Source organism: Polypterus senegalus, chromosome 8, assembly GCF_016835505.1.
Source record: "Polypterus senegalus isolate Bchr_013 chromosome 8, ASM1683550v1, whole genome shotgun sequence".
Classification (NCBI taxonomy): Eukaryota; Metazoa; Chordata; class Cladistia; order Polypteriformes; family Polypteridae; genus Polypterus; species Polypterus senegalus.
In genome coordinates, this window is record NC_053161.1 from 173,472,831 (window position 1) to 173,500,315 (window position 27,485).

Sequence of the window (27,485 nt, forward strand, 5' to 3'; positions counted from 1 at the left end):
ACCAATGTATTTTAACCACTCAAGCTATCTGTCTTAAGCTAAAATGTTCACATGGGACACACTTTTTATACTACCTAGCACGTTACTTTAGAAATCACTTTTCCTAATCGTTCATTCAATGTGTTAGAAGGAATGAGACACGATTAGGATCGGCGGTAGCGCGCAGGTTGCTGTAAATCGGAGGGAGTAAATGCGAGTGCACTACGTGAGACACGCGAGGCGCGCGCCAGCTTCTCTTTTCTCGTTTGATGGCATCACTGGCCATTGACCTGCAAGCGCGTTCGCTCGCGCTGGTTTGACGAAGCTGCGCGTCCTCGTGTTATAAATTAAATTATTATAAATCTATTTACAACTGTTTTGGCTAATTCCTCGAACGTAGTATATACTACAGTCATAATCTAAATTAACTATTTAAGGCTCTGTGTATACTGTCTGAGTTACTCCTGTAGTAAATATCCAGTTGTATCCCAACACACCAGCTTGGTGAAACATTTAAATGTATCCATTAAACACTTTCAATAAATCCTCCAGTTCAGTATTAAATTAAACCATAGGCCTAGATACTTAGAGACTGCAACATTAGAGAAAGGCTGCCCATATAAACAAAAACATCTGTCGGCTAAGCTGCTCTCTCTCCCTCTCTTTCTATATATATATATATATATATATATATATATATATATATATATATATATATGTACATCTAAGAAGCGAAAGCCCGTGATACGGTTCACATATTTATAGGTAGAAATCCACAAAGGGAGACAATAAATCATATATCTTATAACAGTCTTTTATTCGAGAGCTTTCGACACCTATCAGGTGTCAGTTTTTAAGCTACCTGCAATGTCCACCGTACCACATACGTAACATTACGGCGTCTCTTCTATGTGGCCCCATGATCTGCATATAATGCCAGGACTAATTCAGCGCCAGATGGTTCAAAAATATTATTAATAATAATATTAAATAATACAGGGCTTATGACACTGCCCTGCGGTGTGCCATTATGAACTGCAAATCCCAGTGATAATTCCTACCCAAAACTTACTTTAAATGAACGACCACACCAGAAATCTCTGTATGGTGTAGGGTGGCCCCACCCCTTCTGACAGCAGTTTATCTCAGGGCCCGCCTCTTTTGACAGCTTTTTAATGTCAAAAACGCTACTGATTTTTATAAGAGAATAGGAATCTACAATGGATGTATTTTTTTTTAATTAAGGGTAAGAACGTGAAAGCATAAATTTGGATTACCCACTTCATGACAAGAAAGAAGTGTCTTTTGTAATAATTATAATTAAAGACACCTCAGCAGTGCTTTTCTGATTACTCTAAATGCCTTACATAGAGTCTAGATAGGAGGAGGTCATAGACAGTAGGGAGCCACTTCAACAACCATCAGTGGACTGCAGCCACCCAAATGATGTGACAGAAGCCATTGTTTCACCACTATGCTGAGCACACATTAGCTATTAGCAATTCAGCAAGGACATTGGGGTACAGGCTACTATTCTAGAAAGAAGCCCTGGAATCTTTTAGAACCACATAAGAGTCAGAATCTGAAGGGTGACACTATTACACCATACAGCACAGGACATTGTGATTCTCACACAGACCACAGGGTAAATGTCCCTTTTGGCCTCACCAGCAACCAGAGCTTGCCCTAGATGGTCTCCCGTCCAAATGCTGCCAAAGCCAAATATTTTTTTTTTTGCACATTGAGTCACATCTATGATATTTTTGAGATCTGTGTCAGCAGTCATCTTTAATGTGACTTGTGTCAGATCCAGCATTGAGTTTCATTGACCATTGGAGTGTTACTCCCTTCCATCTTGTTTACAGCTGAATGGGACCCTCCTCAGCACTAACTCTGTGGGAGACAAGCGGCAATCTGTTGACAATAAATGCCTTCTGGATGTAAAGGCCTAATTAAAATGCATCCTTGAGTCAAAAAACTCGAATAATATGTAAATTAAGGGAACATTTAATCATCCAAGTCTATTGGTATTGTGTTATAAATAATATGGCCAAAATAATAAACTTTAATGAGTGAGTATAACAAAATTAGCATGATAACCTAGGTAGCGGTTCATTATGCATCCATCCGCTTACTGTCTCTGGGCTGGCTGAGTCTCTGCTACCACATGGCTTTAGAGAGGAGTGAATAATGGATTTAGACATTTCTGAGTCTACAATACTAAACTGACGTTATTTACCAGATTCATTACAGCCTGACCTAAACTAACACACAGAGACCCAATTCATTTTAGCATGGTGTATGAGTGGGGTCTATAATGCCTGTTACTCCTTAGCACTCCATATGGGGACTCGGTAGCTTCAGAGTGAAAACAACAGACATGGGGCTCTGAGACAAATGAAACTTCAAATACTTTGATTAAATCGCAATTACCAATCAACATAGTCTTACTTCCTCTGTAATGCTTTCTTACTGGTAACTGTCTTTCCTCAACCTGATAAACTCTGAGGACAAAACAGTAGCCATCTTCCCACACCAGGCGCCCTGCAACTATTTCACTCACACACTCTATTAACTTGAGCACTGGATTATAAGTGATGTCCATACTGCTGGTCACTCCTCAGTGCTTCACACAGGGACTCACTAACTTCAGCAAGAACAACACCTGGCGGCTGATATACCCTTTGGTTATTTGCCACTTACCAGCCAAGCCACCCTTTTGGGATCATCTGCCTCAGCCTTGCTCAAAACTTTTTAATATGCAGACTTCACCAGAATTCCTCAAATCCCATACTGTAAGGTCCTGTAGTTCAACACATCCTTCTACCAGGCAATCAGAGTGAGTACCGGAACATGTTAGAGAAAAAAGTTACACATTCATTTTTGTATTATCAATAATACACACAAAATAATGCACAAAGGATCACTTCATCTTATGTCCATATGCTACCTACCAGGTGGCTCTGTCTCTGCTCCTGCTTGGTTTCTGTTACCCCCATGGCCTTTAAATGGACTGAATGATGGCTTGATGCCTCCATGGATGGAAAATATCAGATAGAGAGAGAGAGAGAGAGAGAGAGAGATAAAGAGGCCAAACCTATGACAGTCCTTTGATTTCCTGTCACTCTTTATGGACCAATGGGACATCATGGTGCAGAGCAACTCTCCTAATTCAGTGCCCAACCCCATTCCATCAGAAACTGAGGTCTTCGTTTATCAGTAGAAGTCAATTCCATACTCCATGTCCTACTCTGACAGGCTCGTACAATTAAACCCATTTAGGCCAGAGGAGAGGACACCGTATGGAGGCCTAATCCAGGTATTTAAAATCCTCATAGTTATTGATAAATTGGATCCAGTAACATAGTTTCAGCTTAAGGGTGAATCAGATAGTCGAGGACATCGGTGGAAACTAAGTGGAAGTGCACTTAAAATTGACTCCAGGAAGAACTTCCTTGCACAAAGGAGTTGTGGAACAAACTACTGAGACATGGAGGTGAAGCAGAAACCTTGAGAACCTTTAAGAAGAATCTGGAAGAAATACTGGGGCAGCATAGATATAAGCTAAACAAAAATGCACGATGGACTGAATGATCTACTTTCGTTCGTCATATTTCTTATGTCATACCAGTTCTTGTTTCAGAATGACCCCACTGCACCCCCAGTTTAGCTGTGGCCTGTTCATGTTGTTTCCTCCATTATTTCCCCAGGCTAACTGACCTGCAAATTTCAGTTTTGGATTTTTAGAGAGGGGCTAACTGAATGCAAAGGTCTTATCTGAAAGATGGACTGGCTTAAAAAATTCATATCATTAGACATTAATAATAAGAAATATACCAACTTAAATATTCCTAGATCAATAAAGTTTTATCTTATGCTAGATATTGTTCTCCATTACAATGATCTCCTCTTTGTCTTCACTCACCCACTGGACTGTGTTCAAGCCTATTAATTCCTATCTCGTGTTGCACTTCTGTGGTCTAAGGAGTTGCACTGTGGTGTGGCACATAACATTGTCCAACTGGAGTGACACCACATTGGAGGTCTTCCTCACATCATCAATCGCTATCTCCATCACCTACCTAGAGTCCCACAGCAGAGGATGGGCACCTTTTGATCTGGAGAGATGTTTGCCCAGTATGAATTATGTTTTTGGATCCTTTTCATGCTATAAAATTCGTTTGACGTTTATGAGATTTCGTATGAATCTTGCAAAAGAAAGCTCCCCATGTGAAATCACTATTTAAGGCTTAAGTAGCTTGATGAGTTACATTTCACATCTTCCTCTGTTCCTTCAAATGTCACCCTCCAACTTAATTCTTTTAGGGTTTCTCTAATCGTTCATCTCTCCAAATTTGTCTTACCATGCTTACTATCAAGACAGGAGTGAACCTCACTCTTCAGTTATGACAGTTCCTCTTCTCTCAGGGATTCATCTCTCAACAATGCTTACCTATCAGGAGAGGAGTGAACCTCACTCTTGACTGCTAAAGTGTGCCGTTTCTTTCTCACCAGTGTGAATTCTGCTGTGTCTCTTTAGACTGCCAATACGTAAGAATTCTTTTCCACATTCATTACAGCAAAACAGCTTGTCTCTGGTGTGATTTCTGTGGTGTCTCTGAAGATTACTCTTGTAACAGAATTGTTTGCCACATTCATTACAGCAATATGGCTTCTCTACGGTGTGAATGTTTTTGTGGCTGTGAAGATTTCTTCTGCGATAAAACCGTTTTCCACATTCAGAACAGCAATAGGGCTTTTCACCCGTATGAGTTCTTCTGTGCTCCTGAAGGCTGCCAGTGCAGGTAAATCCCATACCACATTCTGAACAGCAATATGGCTTCTCCCCTGTGTGAATTCTTCTGTGGATCTTAAGACTGCACAGTTGTGTGAATCGCTTACTACAATCAGAACAACAATATGGCTTCTCCCCGGTGTGAATTCTTTTGTGTTTCTTAAGATGGCCCAGTTGTGTAAATCGCTTGCCACATTCAGAACAACAATATGGCTTCTCTCCACTGTGAATTTTTCTGTGACTCCCAAGACTTTCAATTTGTGTGAATCCTTTGCCACATTCAGAACACTGATGAACATTCTGTTGTGTTCCACTTGGATTGCACTTTTTCCTCTGCTCCTGGTTGATAGTGGTTGAGCCTGTTGTTACTTTTATCACTGGCAGAGAATCATCCTGCAAATAGGCTTGTATCACACTCTGTGATCTAGATGTCAGTTTCTTCATATTATCATCAGCTGTTGTCTGCTGTGATCTGCACTGAACAGAGGTCTGAGATGAGGAGGTTAAGAAGCTGCCATTGTCTGGTAAAACTGCAAAGAAAATAAGGAACCTCAGAGAAGAATACATCATCCAGAAATGAACCAGTTTAGTTGTTAGCCACCTTCAATTAATATTTAAGTTAAACTAAGACAATTTACACAATATGGCATTGGTTAGGCGAAAACCACAAGCAGGCAGAAGAACAAAGTTCAATGTAAAGAGTCTTGTCTTATCCCACTGTGTATTTTAGCTTCTCCTATAATGAGAGCCATTCATGTAGTCAGGAAGGAGAGACAGGAATAACAATAGGATCTGGTTGAAGGACAGCCACAGCGGCTAGTGTTACCGCCAGTGGTTTTTGTGCATTAAAGGGGCAGGGGGGCACAGCCAAAGCAGATGGTGTTGAAAATAAGTAATAAAGTAAATGACTGTGGGAAGCTGATTAAAATGCATTGTGCAAACCTCATCTCTTCATTGCAGATTTATTAGCACATCTACACAACACAATGACGCTGCTATCTGCAAGCTTGGCCAACACAGAACAGTTGTCACTGTCCTAGTCCGGTGGTCTGAATCTCATATTACAGGTTACATAACATCACAAAATATAGTAGGTAATGAGCGGAGCAGTAAACAGCGGAGTCTCCCATTCAGTTTTGTGAAACTGACCATTAAATCCATTTCACATGCAATTTTGCCAGTGTAAAACTCATTAAGGAGAGTTTTGTGAAGTGTTTAAATTTGGGATCGGTGGGGCTGTTAAATAAAGGAACTTTTCTTCTTAAGCATTTAGCAGCACCGCACACTCTTTGTGGACCTTAAAATTTCTCAGAAAATGTTCATAATGAAGATAAATGAAGAATGAATAATTTAGAAATGTAAAATGTCTCGACACAACCCTAAATGAGACAAAAAGTCGTACTCTTAAATAAAAACCGTATCCCAGATTAGATGACAGGAAAGGGTAGTAACTGTGGTCCCGCAATTGCAAGGGTCAATGGAGTAAATTTAATTGATCGCAAAACTGCTTTTTTTTTTTTTTGGTCAAACTCTTCAGTTTTATTGCTAATTCAGTTATCCTCAGACTGTTTGCTCATCCCTAATAATGAGTACAAATTTGCCTGGTAGTTGCCACAAACCAAGCCCCCAGTCCCGCTGTCAGCGTTATATATACACTTCATAAATAGTTAATATAGTCAGAGAACATTGTAAAACTTCATGTTGGTATCACAGTTATAAAAGAAGAAAAAAAATCTACTTTAAATCACGGCTGAAGACTCATTACTTCAGTCTAGCATACCCTGACTAGAGCTGCTGATCAACTGTGCATACTGCATGTCCGTTTCACTTGTGATGTGAAAAACACGAGTAGGCAGAAGAATAAAGTTCAATGTGCAGAGTCGCCTACTGTGTGAATTTCTCTTTGTGTATTTTAACTTCTCCTACCATAACAGCCATTCATGTAATCAGGGAGGAGAGACAGGAATAACAATAGGGCAGACACAGCAGCTAGTGTTACAATCGGTGGTGTTTGTGCATTTAGGGGACCGAGCGGGAAGTGTGGGGGTGGTTAATGGAGAATCATGGCCAAAGCTGACAATCTGTAAAATAAATACAAACTGTGGAAAACTTATTATTAAAACATTTACAGCAATCCTCGGCTCAGCAAAGTCCTGTTGCAGAAAAAAAAAAAGTTCTGGTATATAAAAGATTTTTCTCCCTCTCTGGATTGTTTGTCAGCCTCACTCTGTCCAGTAAAGCCCTGGCCACACGTTGGTTAGCTTTACTATCAGACAACTTGCATATTATAATCTTTCTAGTTAACCAATAAAATGTGCTATTTTGCTTACCTTCTCAATGTTCTCTGAATAATTTACTTTGGCATTCCAGTTATAAAGGAAAAAAAAATTCTTTTCAGAAATAACTTCACAGGAAAATAAATGTAGAATTGTCAATTTAAGGTCATGCATAGCTAGAAGGATCTCAGTATGGTTCTGTTGATACTGTGCTGCTGTTTAAAACATCACTCACTTCCAGTGGGCCGAATCAAAGCAGGCGTGAGAATACAGAGCTGCCCAAGTTGAGGAGCTTTACAAACCCACAGTCACGACGAGGCTTGAGGGCATCATGAAGGTAATGCTATAGGCTTTTAAATGGTTTTCAATTTTTAATTTGAAACTTCAATACAGATCAAACACATCGACAGGAATGGTGTCAGATTAGCACAAGACACCTCAGCACCACAGTGGAGCAGTGCAAGGTGATTTTCTTTTTTGAAATGGTGACTGGAGTGCCAATCCTGCAACTGACCCCACCAAGTTTTCCCCTTAAGTTGGGGGATTCACTTGCAGGGCTGCATATAGATCATCATACCCAGGACGGAGCAATTGCAGGTTAAGGGCCCAACGGAGTAGAGTCACATCTAGTATTTAAGAGATTCGAACCTGGCACTTTGTCTGCTTGCACAGATCTCTACCCTCAGAGTCAAAATCTACAGGAGAGGCATCAAATTACCCAAAAATTAAAATGTGAAAGCTCACAATAAAATAAATATACATTTGAACATAAGCAAAGTACTTTTGTGCTGTATGCGTTTTTTTCTACTTTTGTATGTTATTGATATTTTTACTCTGCATAGAATGAAGAGCTCACGGCTAACTTTGACACTAGCATGTTATTTCAAGCACACATTTCAAAACTATCCAAAACTTGTTTTTTCCAACTTAAAATGTTAGATCGTACCTTTAGATCTTCAAATGAGTGTCTGCTTATAATTCCAATAGCTAAATTTAAAGAAGTGGTCAGGCGGCCTTCTGTTGTTATGCACCTAAAATCTGGAATAACTTACTGATAGAAATTCGCCAGGCTAATACAGTGGAGCACTTTAAAAAAACTGCTAAAATCTCATTATGGTAACATGGCTTTCATTTTAGTGTAACTCTGATAATTCTGTATATCCACTGAATTATCATTTTTTTCATGGCCCCGCAATCCATACTAACCCCTACTGTTGCTGTTGTTCTTTGTCCAGTTATCTATGGTGGCGATTTGTACCACCACCACCTAATCAAAGCACTGTGATGTCCATTCATTGATGAATTGAAGGCCAGAGGTCCACATGACTGTCATCATCAAGTTCTTCCATGTGAAGCCTGAAAAACATGAGGACTGATTGAGGTAATTTATGTTAGGTAGAATGCCTAGAGGGGTCTGGGTGGTCTCATGGCCTTGGAACCAAGGTTATTATAGTTTTGCCTTCTTATATTAGTTTTTATTTCGATATTTTTTCTGACCTTACTTGGAAATTCAGTTTAGTTTTAGTTTTCCTTCTTCATGTATTTTTAGTTTAGTTTTTATATCACAAAGACATTTCTATTTTATTTTTATATTTATTAGTTTCAGTTTTACTTTTAGTAATTATGGCATGGAGCTCCTACAAAGTTTAGTTTTGTGTCACAATCAGACAGATCTGTACGCTTAACAGATTTAGATACGAGTTTAATGTTAGTGGAAGCTTACTACAGTACATGGTTTACTATCTGGTTTTGTTTTTGTCTGATAAAAACAAGCATAATCAAAACTAGATACTGAATATGAACAATTTTACACAATTTTTAAACATTTTCTCATGAAAATCAGGGGGGCTCAGGAAGAACAGGGCTCTTAGGCTTGACTCAGTGTGCAGACCCCACCTTGCTGTTTTGTGGGAAACAAAGAAAAACAAGTGAGACTTGAATAGCCCAACATAAAGGACAGTAAACCTATAATGAGCAGAGCAAGAGCAGGTAATAGGAGTACAGACAGGCATAACATGACAGAGACAGCATCTGAGATTAAGAACAATATATACATTATCTAAACCTGTTTATCCAGAGCAGGATCGCAGGAACCTGGAGCCTACCGCAGCAGGTTTGGATGTAAGGCAGGAAAAATCCCTGGTTTGCAATATGTATGATAAGGACGAAAAGAATATGATATTTCAACTATCTATTTTGAGAGAGAGAGAGAGAGAGAAACATTGAAAAAAGGGAGACAACTATTTTAAAATATAATTCTTCTAATGGGTTACTTTCACAATATCAGGTATTTTGAGTTGTGAATATGAACTAAAAAGGATAAATTAATAAATATAGAATAAATATAAAAACCCATTAGTATGTTTAGTTTTTCATCACTTGGCAGACTCTCTTTGCCTACCTACCTTTGTTTGTATCACTTCATTGTTAAACGACGTTTTTAAAGCAAAAGTCATTCGTCAGCAACAATATGTTGTTCTTGTATGATGACCTAGTCAGTTTCTCGATTACTGCCGTTTTATTTTCAAAAACCGGGAGTGGTCTCCCCCTGACTTTCTTGTATACTCGGATATGGGGATGGATATTTGAGGAGTAAACCGCAAGACAATGATTATATTTTTATATTATGTATATTAAGGAACCATCAACAACAAATCAGATTAAATTAATAATATATTGAACATCCATCCAACCTGCTATATCCTAACTACAGGGTCACAGGGGTCTGCTGGAGCCAATCCCAGCCAACACAGGGTGCAAGGCAGGAAACAAACCCCCGGGCATGGTTCCAGCCAACCACAGGGCGCACACACACTAGGGACAATTTAGAATCGCCAATGCACCTAACCTGCATGTCTTTGGACTGTGGGAGGAAACCCATGCAGACACGGGGAGAACATGCAAACTCCACGCAGGGAGGACCTGGGAAGTGAACCCGGGTCTCCTAACTGCGAGGCAGCAGTGCTACCCACTGCGCTACTGTGCCGCCCATATATTGAACAATTATTATAAAAGTAAAGTTGAATAAACCGGACTCTGCAGCTGCACGAATAAAAAAAAAAATGAGTATGTGTTTGGGTAAAGTACCACTTCCGGGTGATGGATTTGGCCCAAAAGTTAATACTTATACTACAATTGTGGTGTAACAACCAAAAGCTGATTTTCACCTATTATGTTGCGTATTTGAGTTATCGTGTTTTCACACACACAGACACACGCACACACATAATTCCAAAAAACGGTACTTTTGGACTCTCGGAGGTCTATAACGTCAAGATTCATCAAAATATCGAGGTTGATTTTTTCATGATTACTATACTTACTCAATACTTCGTATATGAGAAAGTAAAAATGATTTCTCCTGTGCAAAGTGGCAGGTGAATTGCTGTCAACAAAAAGCAGTCACCTAAGAGTCACATTACTCACTTGTGATTTTTCCATTCATACGGTAAAGGTTTTGTTGACCAGCACATTCTGATTTCAGCCATTTTAATTACATCTTGATATACAACAAGCGCAAAGAAAGGTGGCACGTAAATCGTTTTCTGTTTCACACGCTTTATGCAACTGTATTCAGCTCACTCTGTTCACTGGATGAATATGTGCGGGCGGCTCATGGTGGATGACTTTCTGTTTTAGAGTTAAAACTTACAAGAGTTAAAGATTAACGGCAACAATATTCATTTAAAAATGAAAACTAAAAATATTTTAGTAGATGATTATTTTATTTCAGTTCGTCTTTCCAGCTACTTTAATAGTTTCGTTTAGCTTTAGTTTTCATTTCATTTTTGTTAATTATTTTATTTCAGTTTACGAAAATGTTTTTTTAATAATAGTTTCAGTTTTGATTTTAGTTTTCGTTAACTATAATAACCTTGCTTGGAACCCCTGCAGATTTTGTTTTCTCAAGAATATGTGGAGTTATTTTGTTTGTTTGTGTTTTCTGTCCTCCAGGCCATTGGACCTTAATTTATTCTTTGTTACTTAGTACTGCCTAATCTTATTTTTAGATTTTTCTTTCTTCATCTTGTAAAGCACTTTGAGCTACATAATTTGTATGAAAACATGCTATAGAAATAAATGTTGTTGTTGTAAATATGCAAGAAAATGAGAAATTAATTCATGTATTTGTTTCTAGCAGGAATGACTACTGTAACCTGTTGGCTGTTCAAATCATTCTTTATGCAGCTTTCACTTAATTCAAAGTGCAGCTGCAGGAATTATTACAAGAACCAGAAAGTACGAACACATGACTCCAGTTCTTAAATCCTTATAGTGGCTCCCAGTTAAGTTTAGGTTCAGATTTCAAAATCCCCCTTTAAACATATAAAGCCTTGAATGGTCGTGGCCCTGTTTACTTATCTGAAATTATCATGACTTACTAACCAGAGCGCACATTAAGATCTCAAGATGCTGCCCTCCTTAAGAGTTCAAATAGCAATAAAATAACAATGGGAGATCAAGCTTTTAGTTACAGTGTCCCAATGCTGTGGAATGATCTGCCTGCTAATATAAGAGATGCCCCTTCAATCTCAGCTTTTAAATCAGGCTCAAGTTTCATGACTTTAGTATGGCACACCCGGACTAGAGCTGCTGCTTAGCTGTGTGCATAATGCATCCCTGTTTGTTAGTCATCTGAACAAATATATAACACAATTTATAAACCGTTACTAACTCCCCTCTAATCTGCTTCTCTTCTCAGTATGTTCATGTGGCCCTTGGTGCCACTGCTCTACTCCGGTCATTGGAAAAGACATCTCAAATAAAAGGTGCGTGGAATCAGTGGATAGAAAGGTTCCTTCATCAGATTGAATGGTGGCACAAACTCCACTACAGAATACCCAGGAGGGGGTGAGTGGTTAGTTGGCGAAGGACTCTGGGACTCTGACCATGTCTAGCTTTGTCTTTCTCTTTTACAATTCTGATCTCCTCCACTTTCAACTGGAAATAACTCCACAACTATTGATGGACAGATTCTGTAGATTTCCATTTATGTTAATTGGCTTTTACTTTGTTTTCTCTCTGTTTCAACAAATCTGCATCTTCAAATGTACTACTTCTATATGTAGTAATTAGTATAATTTATACTTGCATTTTACCTGAGAATTTGTCACAGCGCTCTGCGTGCGCTCAATGAAGAGTGTGACACAAAAACAAATTGTAATGTATAAAAAGATTGTGGTGACGCCTCTAATGGAGATATGGCCAGCTGGAAACACAGGATAGGAAAACAAACTCCAGCCGACAGCTTCAATGGAGAAAATAAAACTCTTTGGGGAGTGTATTGTCAGGGTTCAGACAAAAAGTTGACTTCTGACGATCCCCTACCCAGGACCCCCTTAGATATTTATTGATGTCATAAATGCTTACTGAACAGTCAAAAAACCAGCAGCTTGAATCATACCAATATTAAGACCTAGGATCCCAGAATCCCAGATGTTAATTTAACACAAATTAGCTCTTGTACTGCCTAAAAAGAAACTTTGTTACACTGGCTAAGTCAGTAATTTTCTGCTTTTCATCATAAAGTATAAACCTTCATTACACTTTCAAGCTTCACATAAAAAGTACAAGATGGCCTTTTCATGCTCAAATAACCTACCGCAAAATTTAAATGTATTTTTATCTTACACTTACCTTCTCCAGACTGATTTGTAGATGGTGGCTGATTTTCCAGACTTCTAACAGGTGACATTTCCTCAATAATCTTTGTGTCAGACTCTAACGATTCAGACTTCATTGTAAGGTCACCGCCATTCAGAGTTTCATGCTGGTGCGTCTCACTGCTGATGGGTGTCTCCTCAGCCTTTTCTTTAATGTCCACAGCTCCTAGTTCATAATCCTCGTCCTTAATGCCTAGACTCTCCTGTTTGGGGTGGACAGACTCCCATTCACAATCCTCCTCCTTAACATTTACAGTCACTAACTTCATGGTCTTTATTTCAGCCTCACAAATTTCTTCTTTGATATCCATCTTGGTGTTACAGCTGTCTGTTCCTTGCTGTTAAAAGGAGAGGATTTAACTCATCAAAACTGTAACATTTAGCTCTAAAAGCATTTTTTTTATTTTTTTAAGTGTCAAATCAGCTAACATTTAGATAACGTCAGGCAGTTTAGATCAGGAGTCACCAACTCCGGACCTGGGGGACCACAGTGGCTGCAGGTTTTCATTCCAACCCTTTTTTAATGAGTGCCCTCTTCGTGCTGCTAATTAACTTCTTGTGAATTCATTTTAATTGACTTGCTTTTTTAAGATTTGTTCTCCTGAATGTCTTCATCCTTCCTCGGAATTGCTTCATTGCTTTCCTTAAAAGGCACCCAAACAGAAACTCCAACTCAGTCAGGGCCTCAAACTCCAACTAATTTCACTTCAACCAGTTGCTTAATCAGGCACAGAGTGTCTTGTTGTTAATTAAACCCGTTTCGTACTTTCTTGGCTTGTTGCTGCTCTCATTGTGCAACAGCAGACATTTCTGAAATTGTTGATTTTCTCTTTTCTAACAGCACTGGTCAAATGTTTTGTGGACTGAGCAGATCAACATTACTGAGACCTTTGTCTTTATTTTCTGATCTTGTCTGATGGTCACAGTTTGCTGGTCCTGTTTTGGCTCATTTTGTATCTCATTATTTTTTGGCTGCCAATTAAGGAAAAAGAAACAAACCAGGGATCTGAGTCTTCAAGAGTAAGTCATTTAAAATTAGTTCAAAAGACGTTAATTAGCAGCAAAAACAGGTCACTCATTAAGAAAAGGTTTAGAATGAAAACCTGCAGCCACTGTGGCCCCTCCAGGACTGGAGTTGGGGACCCCTGGTCTAGAAGTAAACGTTTTCATAAAAGACACAGAAAGTTAACATGCAAGACACTGACAACTACGCAGGCAGTATGATGTGGTGGTTAAGGCTTTGGACTTCAAACCCTGAGATTGTGGGTTCAAATCCCACCACTAATGCTGTCACTTGAGCTGCCTGTACTCCAATTGAAAAGCCAAAAGAAATGGAACCAATTGTATCATAAATGCTGCAAGTCGCTTTGGATAAAGGCATCAGCCAAAGAAGTAAATATAAACGTAACCATGAGTGGGTGGTGAACTGGAATTCTGAATATAATTCTTGCAGCATCAATTAAAATAAAGTTTATTAAAATAAAAATTAGTGGCAAATGTGTGACCGCATTAATAAATAAATAAACATTCTATCACAAAACTTTCAAATCTGTGACTGTAAAAGGAAATGGGACTTTGTATCATAAAAGGTAAGGCCCTTTGTGTGTGGACTTTGTATGCAAAGTGTGTGGAATAACTGAGCCTACACTTTTGAGAATATTACCCAGAGTGCTGTGCAGTTCAACGTAATAGAGAAGCCACTGGGTTGAGGGGGGCGCAGCTGTAGACCTCCGCGATTCATTAGCTCTGCTCGACAGCCAATTGGATTTGAGGATTCTGTCACTTTGACATAGATAGATAGATAGATAGATAGATAGATAGATGAAAGACACTATATGATAGATAGATAGATGAAAGACACTATATGATAGATAGATAGATAGATGAAAGACACTATATGATAGATAGATAGATAGAGAGTGAAAGGCACTATATAATAGATAGATAGATAGAGAGTGAAAGGCACTATACAGTCATGTGAAAACATTAGGACACCCTTTGAAAGCATGTGGTTTTTTGTAACATTTTTAATAAATGGTTATTTCATCTCCGTTTCAACAATACAGAGAGATTAAAGTAATCCAACTAAACAAAGAAAACTGAAGAAAAGTCTTTTCAAGATCTTCTGTAAATGTCATTCTACAAAAATGCCTATTCTAACTGAGGAAAAAGATAGGACACCCTCACATGTATTCCCTCTTAAATTGGCTCAGATCTCACACAGGTATATCACACCAGGTGCACATAATTAGTAGATCGTTACTCTGCATGTTGAATGAGGCTTGCCCTATTTAAACCTCAGACATTTAGTTTGGTGTGCTCCTGACTGTTGAAGTGAGAGTGAGCACCATGGTGAGAACAAAAGAGCTGTCAGAGGACTTCAGAAAAAAGATTGTAGCAGCCTATGAGTCTGGGAAGGGATTTAAAAGATCTCAAAAGATTTTGAAATCAGCCATTCCACTGTCCGGAAGATAGTCTACAAGTGGAGGGCTTTCAAAACAACTGCCAACATGCCCAGGACTGGTCGCCCCAGCAAGTTCACCCCAAGAGCAGACCGCAAGATGCTAAAAGAGGTCTCCAAAAACCCTAAAGTGTCATCTCGAGAACTACAGCAGGCTCTGGCTACTGTTGATGTAGAAGTACATGCCTCTACAATCAGAAAGAGACTGTACAAGTTTAACTTGCATGGGAGGTGTGCAAGGAGGAAACCTTTGCTTTCCAAGAGAAACATCGAGGCCAGACTGACATTTGCCAGAGTTGACAAAGACCAGGACTTCTGGAATAATGTTCTTTGGACAGATGAGTCCAAAATTGAATTATTTGGACACAACAGCAGAGGACATGTTTGGCGTAAACCAAACACAGCATTCCAAGAAAAGAACCTCATACCAACTGTGAAGCATGGAGGTGGAAGTGTCATGGTTTGGGGCTGCTTTGCTGCAGCAGGACCTGGTCAGCTCACCATCATAGAATCCACGATGAATTCTACTGTGTATCAGAAGGTGCTTGAAGAACATGTGAGACCATCAGTTAGAAAATTAAAGCTGAAGCGGAACTGGACCATGCAACATGACAATGACCCAAAACATACTAGTAAATCAACCAAAGATTGGCTGAAAAAGAAGAAATGGAGAGTCCTGGAATGGCCAAGTCAAAGTCCAGATTTGAATCCCATTGAGATGCTGTGGGGTGACTTGAAAAGGGCTGTACGTGCAAGAAACCCTCAAACATCTCACAGCTGAAAAAGTTCTGCATTGAGGAGTGGGGTAAAATTTCCTCAGACCGATGTCGAAGACTGGTAGATGGCTACAAGAACCGTCTCACTGCAGTTATTTCAGCCAAAGGAGGTAACACTCGCTATTAGGGGCAAGGGTGTCCTATCTTTTTCCTCAGTTAGAATAGGCATTTTTGTAGAATGACATTTACAGAAGATCTTGAAAAGACTTTTCTTCAGTTTTCTTTGTTTAGTTGGATTACTTTAATCTCTCTGTATTGTTGAAACGGAGATGAAATAACCATTTATTAAAAATGTAACAAAAAACCACATGCTTTCAAAGGGTGTCCTAATGTTTTCACATGACTGTATAATAGATAGATAGATAGATACTTTATTAACCCCAAGTGGAAATTCACATAATCCATCAGCAGTATACTGATACAAAGAAACAATATTAAATTAAATAGTAATTAAAAATGAAAAAAATAAAAATAAAATTAATGTTAGCATTTACTCCCCCATGGGTGACTTGAGTCAGATAAACCACCTCCGACCTTAACCATAGTTTAACTAGGAGGATTTAAGACTCTCCATCCAAATTACTGTAAAATGGAACGTGTTGTATTGGCTTGCCTCGGGATTTGTGAAAAAGTTCAACCTTTAAAAAGGTTCATGGCTGTATTTCTTACTTTTCTAAATACATGGAGAAATCATCCTTATCTGCCAGCCCAAGATCAGGAATTTGACAAGTGATTTAGTGGACACAGAGGGAAGGTCACTCCTAGGGGCGGGTGGCAACTATATTTTGGTTGTAAAAATATTGGTAGCAGGTAAGAGGGCAGAAAAGCAATTACTTCTGATAAAGCATAAGAAAATACTGGTGGTATGGATAAATTTAAGGAATGAAGGATTTGCGTTTTGGGAGTCGGATAATGAAGTTTGAACACAAAAGACAAAATTATAACATGCGCAAGATTTCCCCAACAAAGAGCGCTCACTTGAGTGAACCGAGACGACTTTGCAATAAAGTCCATCCTGTTTGACCATCTCATGACTCGGAGTAAATTACTCAGTCTATTGCCTGGATAAAATGGGCTTAACAACATGTGTGTAAAAAGAAAGAAACTTGAAACAGGGGAGGGAGGACAGAAAAAAAGTCGCGTCTTGTCCTGCGTTTGCTTGGCAGTGGCGCGAGTGACTAAGAAGATGAACTTCCATCAAATTAAACTGGAGAGGTGAATACGGGCTGTGGAATCCATTTGAGCAGCAGAGCCCTGGAAAGGTTTTGGATTTGGATTATTGGCCTCACCACTCACTTCTACTACCACCTCTAAGGATTTCAACTTTGACATGCTGGGGGGCTTCTGTGCTTCAATAATGCTTAGACCTCAGCTCTCTGGACACACATGTGCCCCCTGATAAGGTGGCTCACAGCACATGACCTAAGGGGAGACAAACAAAGAAAACTCATGAACAGTCAAATGAAATCATAGAGGACCTCTGCTGGTGACCTGTGTCTTTACAGGCTGACTTTAAAACACTACTTATGGTATGTAAAGCCTTAAATAATCTGCACCTTCCAAAACTTTGGACTGCATGTTCCTCTACGTTTCAAGTCGTAACCTTTGATCTTGAGCAGTCTTATGGTACATCATCAGAAGGAGGACCTAAATGGGTATCACGCTGGGCAAGTTTGGCGGACACCTTTGAAGATTCTGGTTCCACAGAAGGCTTGAGTGATAATCCACAGCGTATTGAAGTTCCAGACAGAAATGAAAAACCTGACCACCAGGCCATACTCAGTCAACCTATCCATCATACAGAATTTGACATTAGCCATTCTGTTAGAACAAGAAGACGCTTGCCTCAGGTTCCTCCAGCAGACAAGACAGAAATTATTACTCCTAGTATTCTGGTTCCCAGTGACTCTTACACTTCATACAAAATTCCTGAAAAGAGCACAAAAAAAAAATCTTCTAATAGTGGTCAGTTTATTACTCCTAAAGAGAAGGATAAAAGAAGTGGTGAGGCAGCCTTCTGCTGTACTTTACCGAATGAGATACATCAGGCTAACACAGTAGGTCACTGCAAAAAAAGCCCACTTTGTTAATAATTTAGATATGCACAGAACGATCAAACTCTTCAATGAATCTGTAATCTTTATTTATATACATCAGGAGTTGGATGGCATTCAATTTTCTAAATAGTAATGAGAACAAGACAGAAGTCATGCTATTTAGACCCAATGGCACCAGCGGGACCCCCTGCATCAACCTTTCCACTGTGGCTCAACATGAGAAATCCATGATCACAAATTTAGGTATGAAAATGGATTCCACTTTAAAACTTGAAAGCCATGTGAACACACTGGCAAAATCTTGCTTTTTCCAGTTGAGGCGGCTTTCAAAAAAAAAAAAAGTCAAGCCTGTTTTGCCTAAATGTAACCTTGAAACAGTGAAACACACTTTTATAACCTCTCATCTAGATTACTGCAACACACTTCTTTTTGGAATGAGCCAGGCCTCCATTGCTCGCCTACAGCTGGTGCAAAGTGCCACAGCTCGATTTTTAACTGGTACAAGCAAGCATGAGCACGTTACCCCGATTTTGGCTTCCAGTTCATTTTTAAATCCACCTTAAGATCCTTGTATTTGTTTTTAAATCCTTTAATGGCTGTGCCCCATTTTATCTGTCGGAACTGCTGCACCCCTATGTACCGTCTCAGGTCAGCAGACCAGACGCTTTTACTTGTTCCTAAGACACGATGCAAACTTAGAGGCGATCGAGCTTTCTCAGTTGCAGCTCCAAAACTCTGAAATGACTTGCTATTGCATGTTAGACAGGCTCCTTCACTAGCTGTCTTTAAATCTTATTTTAAAAACACGCTTTGACTCCCTGGCCTTTGATCCAATGTGAGATGTGTGTCTTATATGTTGGGTTTGATTGTACAGCACTGATGTTGTTCTTAACAGTGCTTAATAAATAAATATATTGCATATAAAAATCACAATAAAGAAAACTGCTTAAGAATAATGTTAGCCCAGAATCTTTGCAGATATCTTTTCCCCTTGTCTAGCTTGAGGTTTTCTTCTGTCCAACTGACCATATCAACAGCACGTCATTTATAGTCCAAAAACTAAACAAATAAATCTACATTTAAGGACTCTATTTCTCTTAATTGCACATTTATCTTAAGTAAGCATTGTTTTATACTACTTGTGCATTATTTTTATTATCTAGTTTTAATTTGCATACAACTACTTCTTTGACATCTTGTAATGAAACCACTTAGAGCTACATTGTTTGTATGAAAATGTTTTATAGAAATAAGTTGGATAATTATTCGCACTTGCCGTTCCACCTCAAATCGTAGAAATGCAGTCTTCGCCTTTTTGACATATTGCTCTCTGCTGTTAGTTGAGGCAGAAGTTGTGTGCGTCCTCTTTTTATTCTAGAGGTTTTTTTTTTTTGAAGGAGAATGGCTGTAAAGTCGTATCACTTTGACGACAGAATCTTTGACTTAACTACATATTACGTAGGTGTTTTATTTTCTTAAATTGAAAGAAAGCCAGATATCAAAGCGCACTGTCTATGAGAAATCACAGACAAAAGGATGAGGCAGCATGGAAGACAAAGAATAGCGAGTCACGAAACACGCACAAATTCAGTCAAGCCGAATCCTTAACACTCTTTGGTTGTGATTCAAATCGCGTGCTGTAATTCAGACTGGCACAAAAAAACACATCCGTAAACTGACGGTCCCAAACTCGAATCTCTTACCTTTTGCTCTGAGCCACGCGATACTTTTAAAGTCGGTTTAGTAGACGGTTTTTTGTTTTTTTTCGGCACATTAACATGCTTTCAGTTTATCGCTAGTGTGCTTAAGAGACGAGGCGCACGCCGTCTATTGTTTTCGTCGCGTTTTGGTGACGTCACAAAGCACGCCGAGAAGCTTTAGCGGGCTCGCTCACTGTGCCGAGTACGTGAGGTGGAAGCGATTCCTGCATTCATTAAATAAAACAATCCGCCTGTTCGTTTTAATGTTTATCTGCGTATTCTTTTTCGTTCCCTTTTAAGAACAGACTAAAAAATATATGTTGCTCAGAAATCAGAATGGGTTATGATAAAATCAAACAGTCACGGTGAAATCCAAGTAGAATACAGAAAGTAAAGTTCTCTGTTTTAAACGTTTATAACAATGTTAATAAAATAATGACTCTATATTTATATAGCAATTTTCCCACTACTCATAGATTATCCTTAATACTTAATACTGATACTCTGTATGTTCAATTCATCATAATAACTATTCATAGTGGCTCTAAAATCCGTACTGACCCCAACTCTCTCTTCTGTTTCTTTTTCCTGTTTCTTGTGGTGGCGGCCTGCGCCACCTCCACCTACTCAAAGCATCATGATGCACCAACATTGATGGACTGAAAGCCAGAAGTCTACGTGACCATCATCATCAGGTCCTTCCATGAAAACCCTAAATACAAAGAGGACTGTTTGACTTGTGTTAGGTAGATTGCCCAGAGGGGACTGGGCGGTCTCGTGGTCTGGAACCCCTACAGATTTTATTGTTTTTCTCCAGCCTTTGGAGTTTTTTTTTTTTTTTTGTTTTTTCTGTCCACCCTGGCCATCGGACCTTACTTATTCTATGTTAATTAATGTTGACCTATGTTTATTTTTTATTGTGTCTTCTATTTTTCTATTCATTTTGTAAAGTACTTTGAACTACATTTTTTTGTATAAATATGTGCTCTATAAATACATGTTGATTGATTGATTGATTATCCTATATAGGGATTTGAACCACTAGGAACTTTCCACCACTTTTCATTTAACGTTTTATACGGGAGCAGATACGAAAAACAGTGACGGTGGCGCGCAGGTTCTTGTCAATTAGAGCGAGCTGATGAGATAGCACCGTGTAAGACAGGCTGGGCACGCGACAGTTTCTGTTTTCTCAGAGCTGTCGCTCTTAATGACGTCACACGCAATTTACCTGCACAACGAGTGGCTGTCTTCTCTGCGCCCCATTAAAACGGTGAGCGAGAGATTAGGAAGACATTGTTAATAGGATTACTACCATTTGCTACACAGCGCATTCTTGGAGCAACTGCTTGAATTACTTTAAATCTATTTAGAACGGTTTTAGGTAATTCTCCAAATACAGTACCATACAGCGACAATCTAGATTAAGTCTATTTCTTCTTCTTCTGGCTGCTCTCATAAGGGGTTGCCACAGCAGACCATCTTGTTCCATATCTTTCTGTCCTCTACATCTCGCTCTGTTACACCCATCATCTTCATGTCCTTTCTCACCACATCCATAAACCTTTTCTTAGGCCTTCCTCTTTTCCTCTTACCTGACAGCTCAATAGCTCAGTCCTTAGCATCATTCTCCCAATATACCCAGCATCTCTCCTCTGCACATGTGCAAACCAATGCAATCTCTCCTCTCTAGCTTTGTGTCCAAACCGTCCCACCTGAGCTGACCCTCTATTGTACTCATTTCTAATCCTATCCATCTTCGTCACACCCAGTGCAAATCTTAGCATCTATAATTCTGCTACCTCCAGCTCTGTCTTCTATTTTTTGATCAGTGCCACCGTCTCCAACCCATATAACATAGCTGGTCTCACTACCGTCCTGTAGACCTTCTCTTTCACTCTTGCTGATACCTGTCTGTCACAAATTACTCCTGACATTCTTCTTCACCCATTCCACCCTGTCTGCACTCTCTTCTTCACTTCTCTTCCACAATCCCCATTACTCTGTACTGTTGATCCCAAGTATTTAAACTCATCCATCTTTGCCAACTCTACTCCCTGCATCCTCACCATTCCACTGACCTCCTATTCATGTACACACATGTATTCTGTCTTGTTACTACTGACCTTCATTCCTCTCCTCTCTAGAGCACATCTCTACTTCTCCAGGGTCTTCTTAACCTGCTCCCTACTATCGCTACAGTTGACAATGTCATCAGCAAACATCATAGTCAACAATCTTGTCTGTCAACCTGTCCATCACCATTGCAAATAAAAAGGGGCTCAGAGCCGATCCCTGATGTAATCCCACCTCCACTTTGAATGCATCCGTCACTCCTACTGCAGACCTCACCACTGTCACACTTCTCTCGTACATATTCTGTACAACTCTTACGTACTTCTCTGCCACTCCCGACTACCTCATACAATACCACAGCTCTTCAACATCCTCAGAGCAAACATCACATATGTGGTGCTCTTTCTTGGCATGAAAACATACTGCTGCTCACTAATCATCACCTCACTTCTTAACCAAGTCTTCCCTCAAACTATGTGGGCAAGACAATGGTAATCTTCCCAAACGAAGTGGATTTGTAACTACTTCGCACACCAATCTAATTGAGCACTGGATTATAAGTGATGCCCACACTCTTCACTAGTTTTGGGATGAACAACACACAGATATCTGAAAAACCTGGAAGCTGAAATACTCTTTGGTTATATGCCTTTTATCAGTGTCAAAATTAAATAATGAAGCCAGTCCAGGATGAGAAGAATACCTTGTGGTGCATGAGTCCCTGCACCCCAAAACATGAGGCTGAGTTTCAGTATTTTATTAAAACCTGCTTGAAACAGGAAGAACAGTTATTTATTGTAGCGGGATCTACCACTCTCCTACACACAGACACAGCAGTCAGGCAGGGTCGTGGCCAAGTAATCACATTCCCTGCATTTATAATGATCCTTGCATTACCCATCGATGACAGGCACTTATAGCATGACTGCGATCGGCTCGGATTTGCTTCTTCTGCGCTCTGCTGCAGCACTGGGAGCCTGTGATTGCCCTGGCAACTGACAAGCAATCTTCCACAGATGTGGCAATCGTGCTTCGGGACACACTTTGGTGTGTCGTCCCATTGGTGTTGGGGGGTCCCCAAAGAGTTCAGAAACCCCATAACCTTTACTGACATAAACATAGTGTCACTCAGTACATGGAAAGATATAAGTGACTTACAGATGTTTGTAGCAGTTCTTAAATACGTGTCAATTCCAAAAGTGTGTGATTAGTTTTACACCTCATGTCATTGTAACACTCGAATGTACTGGTTTTTTAATCATTAATTTGTAACAGTTGTCTGGAATATGTGTGTGTCACTGTGAGTTTGTACCTTTTCCCATTACTGTTATTAGTGGAATGGCTTAATTTGTAAGACCGGCCAATTGTACATGGGGAGGGGAGCACCTGGCTTGGAGGGCCAACAGACTGTTCGGTGAGGAGCCAACAGACAGTATGGGGAGGAGCCAACAGTATGTAAATGAGTGGCAGAAAAAAGGAGAAGAGAAGCGCAGAGCCAAGAGAGAAGGGAACGCCGTCACAGGAAAAGGCAAGAGGGAATGGATTGACACCATATGGAAAACGTCAGGGGAACCAGGGTTCATTTCAAGAAAAATTAGTTTTTACTTTCTAGTGATAGGTGTTTGGGAGAGGACCTGACGGGCCAGCACAAGAAACTGTTAATCTGGAAATTTCCCAGAATAGGAGGTATGGTCGGCGCCTCATTCCCTACCGCAGACTGAGCTCGACATTCCGTACAGATAATATTTAAAGGACTACAAATACATTATTTTTTTTTCTTGCTCAAATTTCTGTATTAGTATCTTATGTGTATAAGTGTTTTGTGCCGTGATTTGTGTTGGGTGGGAAGCACTGCAGCACAATATTATGTATATAGGGGTTTTTTGTTATAGTAAGTTTGTGTCTTGTCTTCCAATAATCATTTTTTACTTAACCCTCCTTTCACTGGTGTGTCTCTATACTTGGGGTGGTCTAGTAGGAAAGTAGTGTTGGTCACTCACACCCTGGATTATTTTTTTTTCTTTTTCCATTGCTGCCGCTCTAGGAAGGCAGAGCATATTATAATCGTGCCGGTTCTAAGAGCGGTAGAACTCGTCCTTGTACTAAAGTAGCAGCAGAACTGGGTCACAAATCAAGAGGCTTTCATTAAAATGTCTTCTAAGAGTGCTAAAGGCAAAAGCTGACAATCAACAAGGACATAATCATTCACTATAATCGATATACTGTATAGACAATTTGTGAAAATCATATTTATCAGTAAAATTGGAACTTTCACGCCAGCCAAGGATATTTTACTCCTACCATGCTCTTCATCCTTTTGGGACCATCTACCTCAGCCTGCTAAACCTCTTTATTATGTAGCATTTACTTGAATGCATTAATTCCCATACTCCTACCACACTGTCAGGTACTGTAGTTCAGCACCCCTCTCCACCAGGCAATCAAATACAAGTATCAGAACAAGCCAAACCAAAAGGGTGCAGATTTATTTATGTATTTTAGATAATATACCTAAATTAATGGACAAAGCAGCAGTTCATCTTGCGTCCATATTGTTAAGACCAGGTGGCTGTGCCTCTGGTCCTGCTTGGTTTTGGCCGTTGAATGGATTGAGTAATGACTTGACTCCTCCATGGATGGAAGATGTTAGAGAGAGAGGAAGAGAGACAAAGATGCCAATCTTATGCCACTCCTTTAGTTTCCTTTCACACATTATGGATCAATGAGGCGTCACAGTGCAGACTAACTCGCCTGATTCAGCGACCAATCCCATTCAACCATAACTTCAATGACCATCAGGAGAAGTCGACTCCATACTCCATGTCCTACTCTGACAGACTCAGAGAATTAAACCTGTTTAGTCTTGAACAGTGGAGACAGCATGGGGGCCTAATCCAGGTATTTTAAATCCTGAGAGGCATTGATAAAGCAGATCTAGCAACATTCTAGCAACAACTACCAAGACATGGAGGTGAAGTTGAATCCTTGACAATCTTTCAGAAGAATCTGGGTGAGGTATTGGGACAGCTTAGCTATTAGCCAAACAAACAGACTTGATTGACTGAAAGGTCTCGTCTCGTTTGTCAGATTTCTTATGTTTTTACTTCACACCAGTTCTTGTTTCAGCATGAGCCCCCATTCCATCCCCAGTTTAGTTGCTTTGTTCAGCATTGCCCTGTTCATGCTGTAGCCGTGTTTATTTGCCCAGGCTAGCTGAGCAATCAATGGACTAGTTTAAACATTTATATTGGAAGACATTAATGCTAAAAAATACACAATTATATAATAGATATTCTTCTCCATTACAATGGTTTCCTCTTTATCTTTACTGGACTGTGTTCAGTCTTCTTAATTTTTTGCTTGAGTTGCACTTCTGTGGTCTGATGAGTTCCACTGTGGTGTGGCACATAACAATATCCATCTGGAGTGACACCACATTGGAGGTGGTCTTCTTTTCATCTGAAGATGTTGCACTGTTGTTATCACCATCACCTACATAGAGAGCCACAGCAGAGGATGGACACCTTTTTATACTGAAAGATGTTTGGGCAGTATGAATTATGTTTTTGGATCATTTTCATGCTATAAAAGTTGTTTCACGTTTATGAGATTAGGTATGAATCTTGCACAAGAAAGCCCTCCATGTGAAAGTACTAATTAAGGCTCAAGTAGCTTGATGAGTTACATTTCACTCCTTCCTCTTTTCCTTCATCTGTCACCCTCCAACTTAATTCTTTTATGGCATCTGTCAAGGATAATTTCTGCAGATTCTTCTTGGTGTGCTTACTATCCAGATAGGAGAGAACCTCACTCTTTAGTTATGACATTTCCAGTTCTCTCAAGGATTGATTTCACAACAGTGGTTTAGTTTGCTTACTTGCTAGGACAGGAATGAATCTCACTCTTGTGTCCTGAAGTTTGCTTGTTTTATTTCTCCAGAGTGAATTCTAATGTGTCTCTGGAGACTACCAATTTGTGAGAATTCTTTTCCACATTCATTACAGCAAAATGGCTTCGCTCTGGTGTGAATTCTTTGGTGTCTCTGGAGATTACTCTTGTAACAGAATTGTTTGCCACATTCATTACAGCAATATGGTTTCTCTCCAGTGTGAATTTTTTTGTGGCTCTGAAGATTACTCCTACGACAAAATCGTTTCCCACATTCAGAACAACAATATGGCTTTTCTCCAGTGTGAATTCGTATGTGGCTCTCAAATCCATTCCTTTGCGAAAACTCTTTACCACATTCAGAACAGTAATATGGTTTTTCTCCAGTATGAATTCTAGTGTGTCTCTGAAGACTCCCCCTGTCGGAGAACTGTTTGCCACATTCAGAACAGCAATATGGCTTTTCTCCTGTGTGAATTCGTTTGTGGGTCTGGAGATGGCCGGTTTGCGAGAATTGTTTGCCACATTCATTACAGCAATACAGCTTCTCACCAGTATGAATTCTTGTGTGTTTCTGAAGAGCACTCTTGTCAGAGAATTGTTTTCCACACTCCAAGCAGCAATACGGCTTCTCTCCCGTGTGAATTCTTATGTGGCTTTGAAGGGCACTCCTGTACCAGAATCGTTTGCCACATTCAGAACAGCAGTGAGGTTTATTCCCTGTATGAAGTTTAAAAGAAAAAAATAAATAAGATTATTTCTGATCAGCTGTCCTACTATTGACATTAAGTCACATCATTAAATGTTGACTTAAAATATGGACAATCTTTTATAAATATAATGAAACATAAAGCTTGCATTTGGAAAGCCATTCAACCTGATAACTTTGCCCTCTGTATTATAACTACTCACCACAGATGCACAATCACAGGAGCAAAGAAGTTGAAAAAAAAAAAACAGACTGTATGTGATAAGACAAATTATTATTATAACTTTTGAATGTTATTTTATGTGGCAAATTGATATATACCATGATTGTGAAGAAAATAATTTTGACATGAAAAATACCAAACCTATCCCATACATTACATAACTGCCTCATCATTTTGTCATCGTAGCTTTAAAACATTATTGAAAATTACATGTTGCTCTTATTTTATTTGATTAATGGAGGTGAAAAGTGATCATCTTCAGTCATCACAATATTGAACAGAGTTTTATTTGTAAAAAAGAATGGCATGTCAAGAATGTGAAATGCACCTTTAATAATCAGAATGTGCTCCGACAACTCATTACACTTACACCAAGGCCACTTCAATCCTAAACAGATCACTTTCATGTGCATCTGACGGCTGTGCGGGGACTATAGACCTCAAAGTACTGAGCTCAGTAGGCAGGTTCTAGAACCTTCTCAAACTGTTTCGGGGTTGTGTCGGGCCAGAGGCTATCTGACGGGGACTGGTAAAAGGCTAAAAAAAGGACCTGGACAGGCTCATCCATCAAAAGAAACTGCATATAAATAAACAAACACACCCGATACACACACACACACACACACACAGTGACAATTTGCATTTGTTTAATAACACAACCTAATTGTGATTAATGCCTTCTTTGTTTGAGCATGTCTGGCCATCGAACTTTTCATGAAATGGAACGTCAAGCAAAATTACCCCTTTTATTGGCTAACTAAGAAGATTACAGTATGCAAGCTTTCAAGGCAGCTCGGCCCCTTCTTCAGGTAAGACGTAAAACAGAAACTGGAGTTCCCTAAGTTTATATACACACTAGGACAAATAACATTGGAAAACCTT

General features: G+C 39.5%; 1 protein-coding gene across 1 annotated transcript in view; it reads right to left on the bottom strand.

The window, feature by feature from the left end:
- Positions 1 to 2,675: 2,675 nt before the first annotated feature.
- The window catches only part of LOC120534709 (zinc finger protein 135-like), a 39,469-nt gene continuing 14,659 nt past the window's right edge, over positions 2,676 to 27,485 (bottom strand). Inside the window, exons 3-7 of the mRNA XM_039762295.1 lie at positions 25,686 to 26,391; positions 24,895 to 25,012; positions 19,711 to 19,788; positions 12,688 to 13,051; positions 2,676 to 5,304 (exon numbers count right to left, since the gene is read on the bottom strand). Coding sequence (XP_039618229.1) covers positions 4,454 to 5,304; positions 12,688 to 13,051; positions 19,711 to 19,788; positions 24,895 to 25,012; positions 25,686 to 26,391 — 2,117 coding nt within the window. The 3' untranslated portion in view covers positions 2,676 to 4,453. The remainder of the gene's footprint in view (positions 5,305 to 12,687; positions 13,052 to 19,710; positions 19,789 to 24,894; positions 25,013 to 25,685; positions 26,392 to 27,485) is intronic.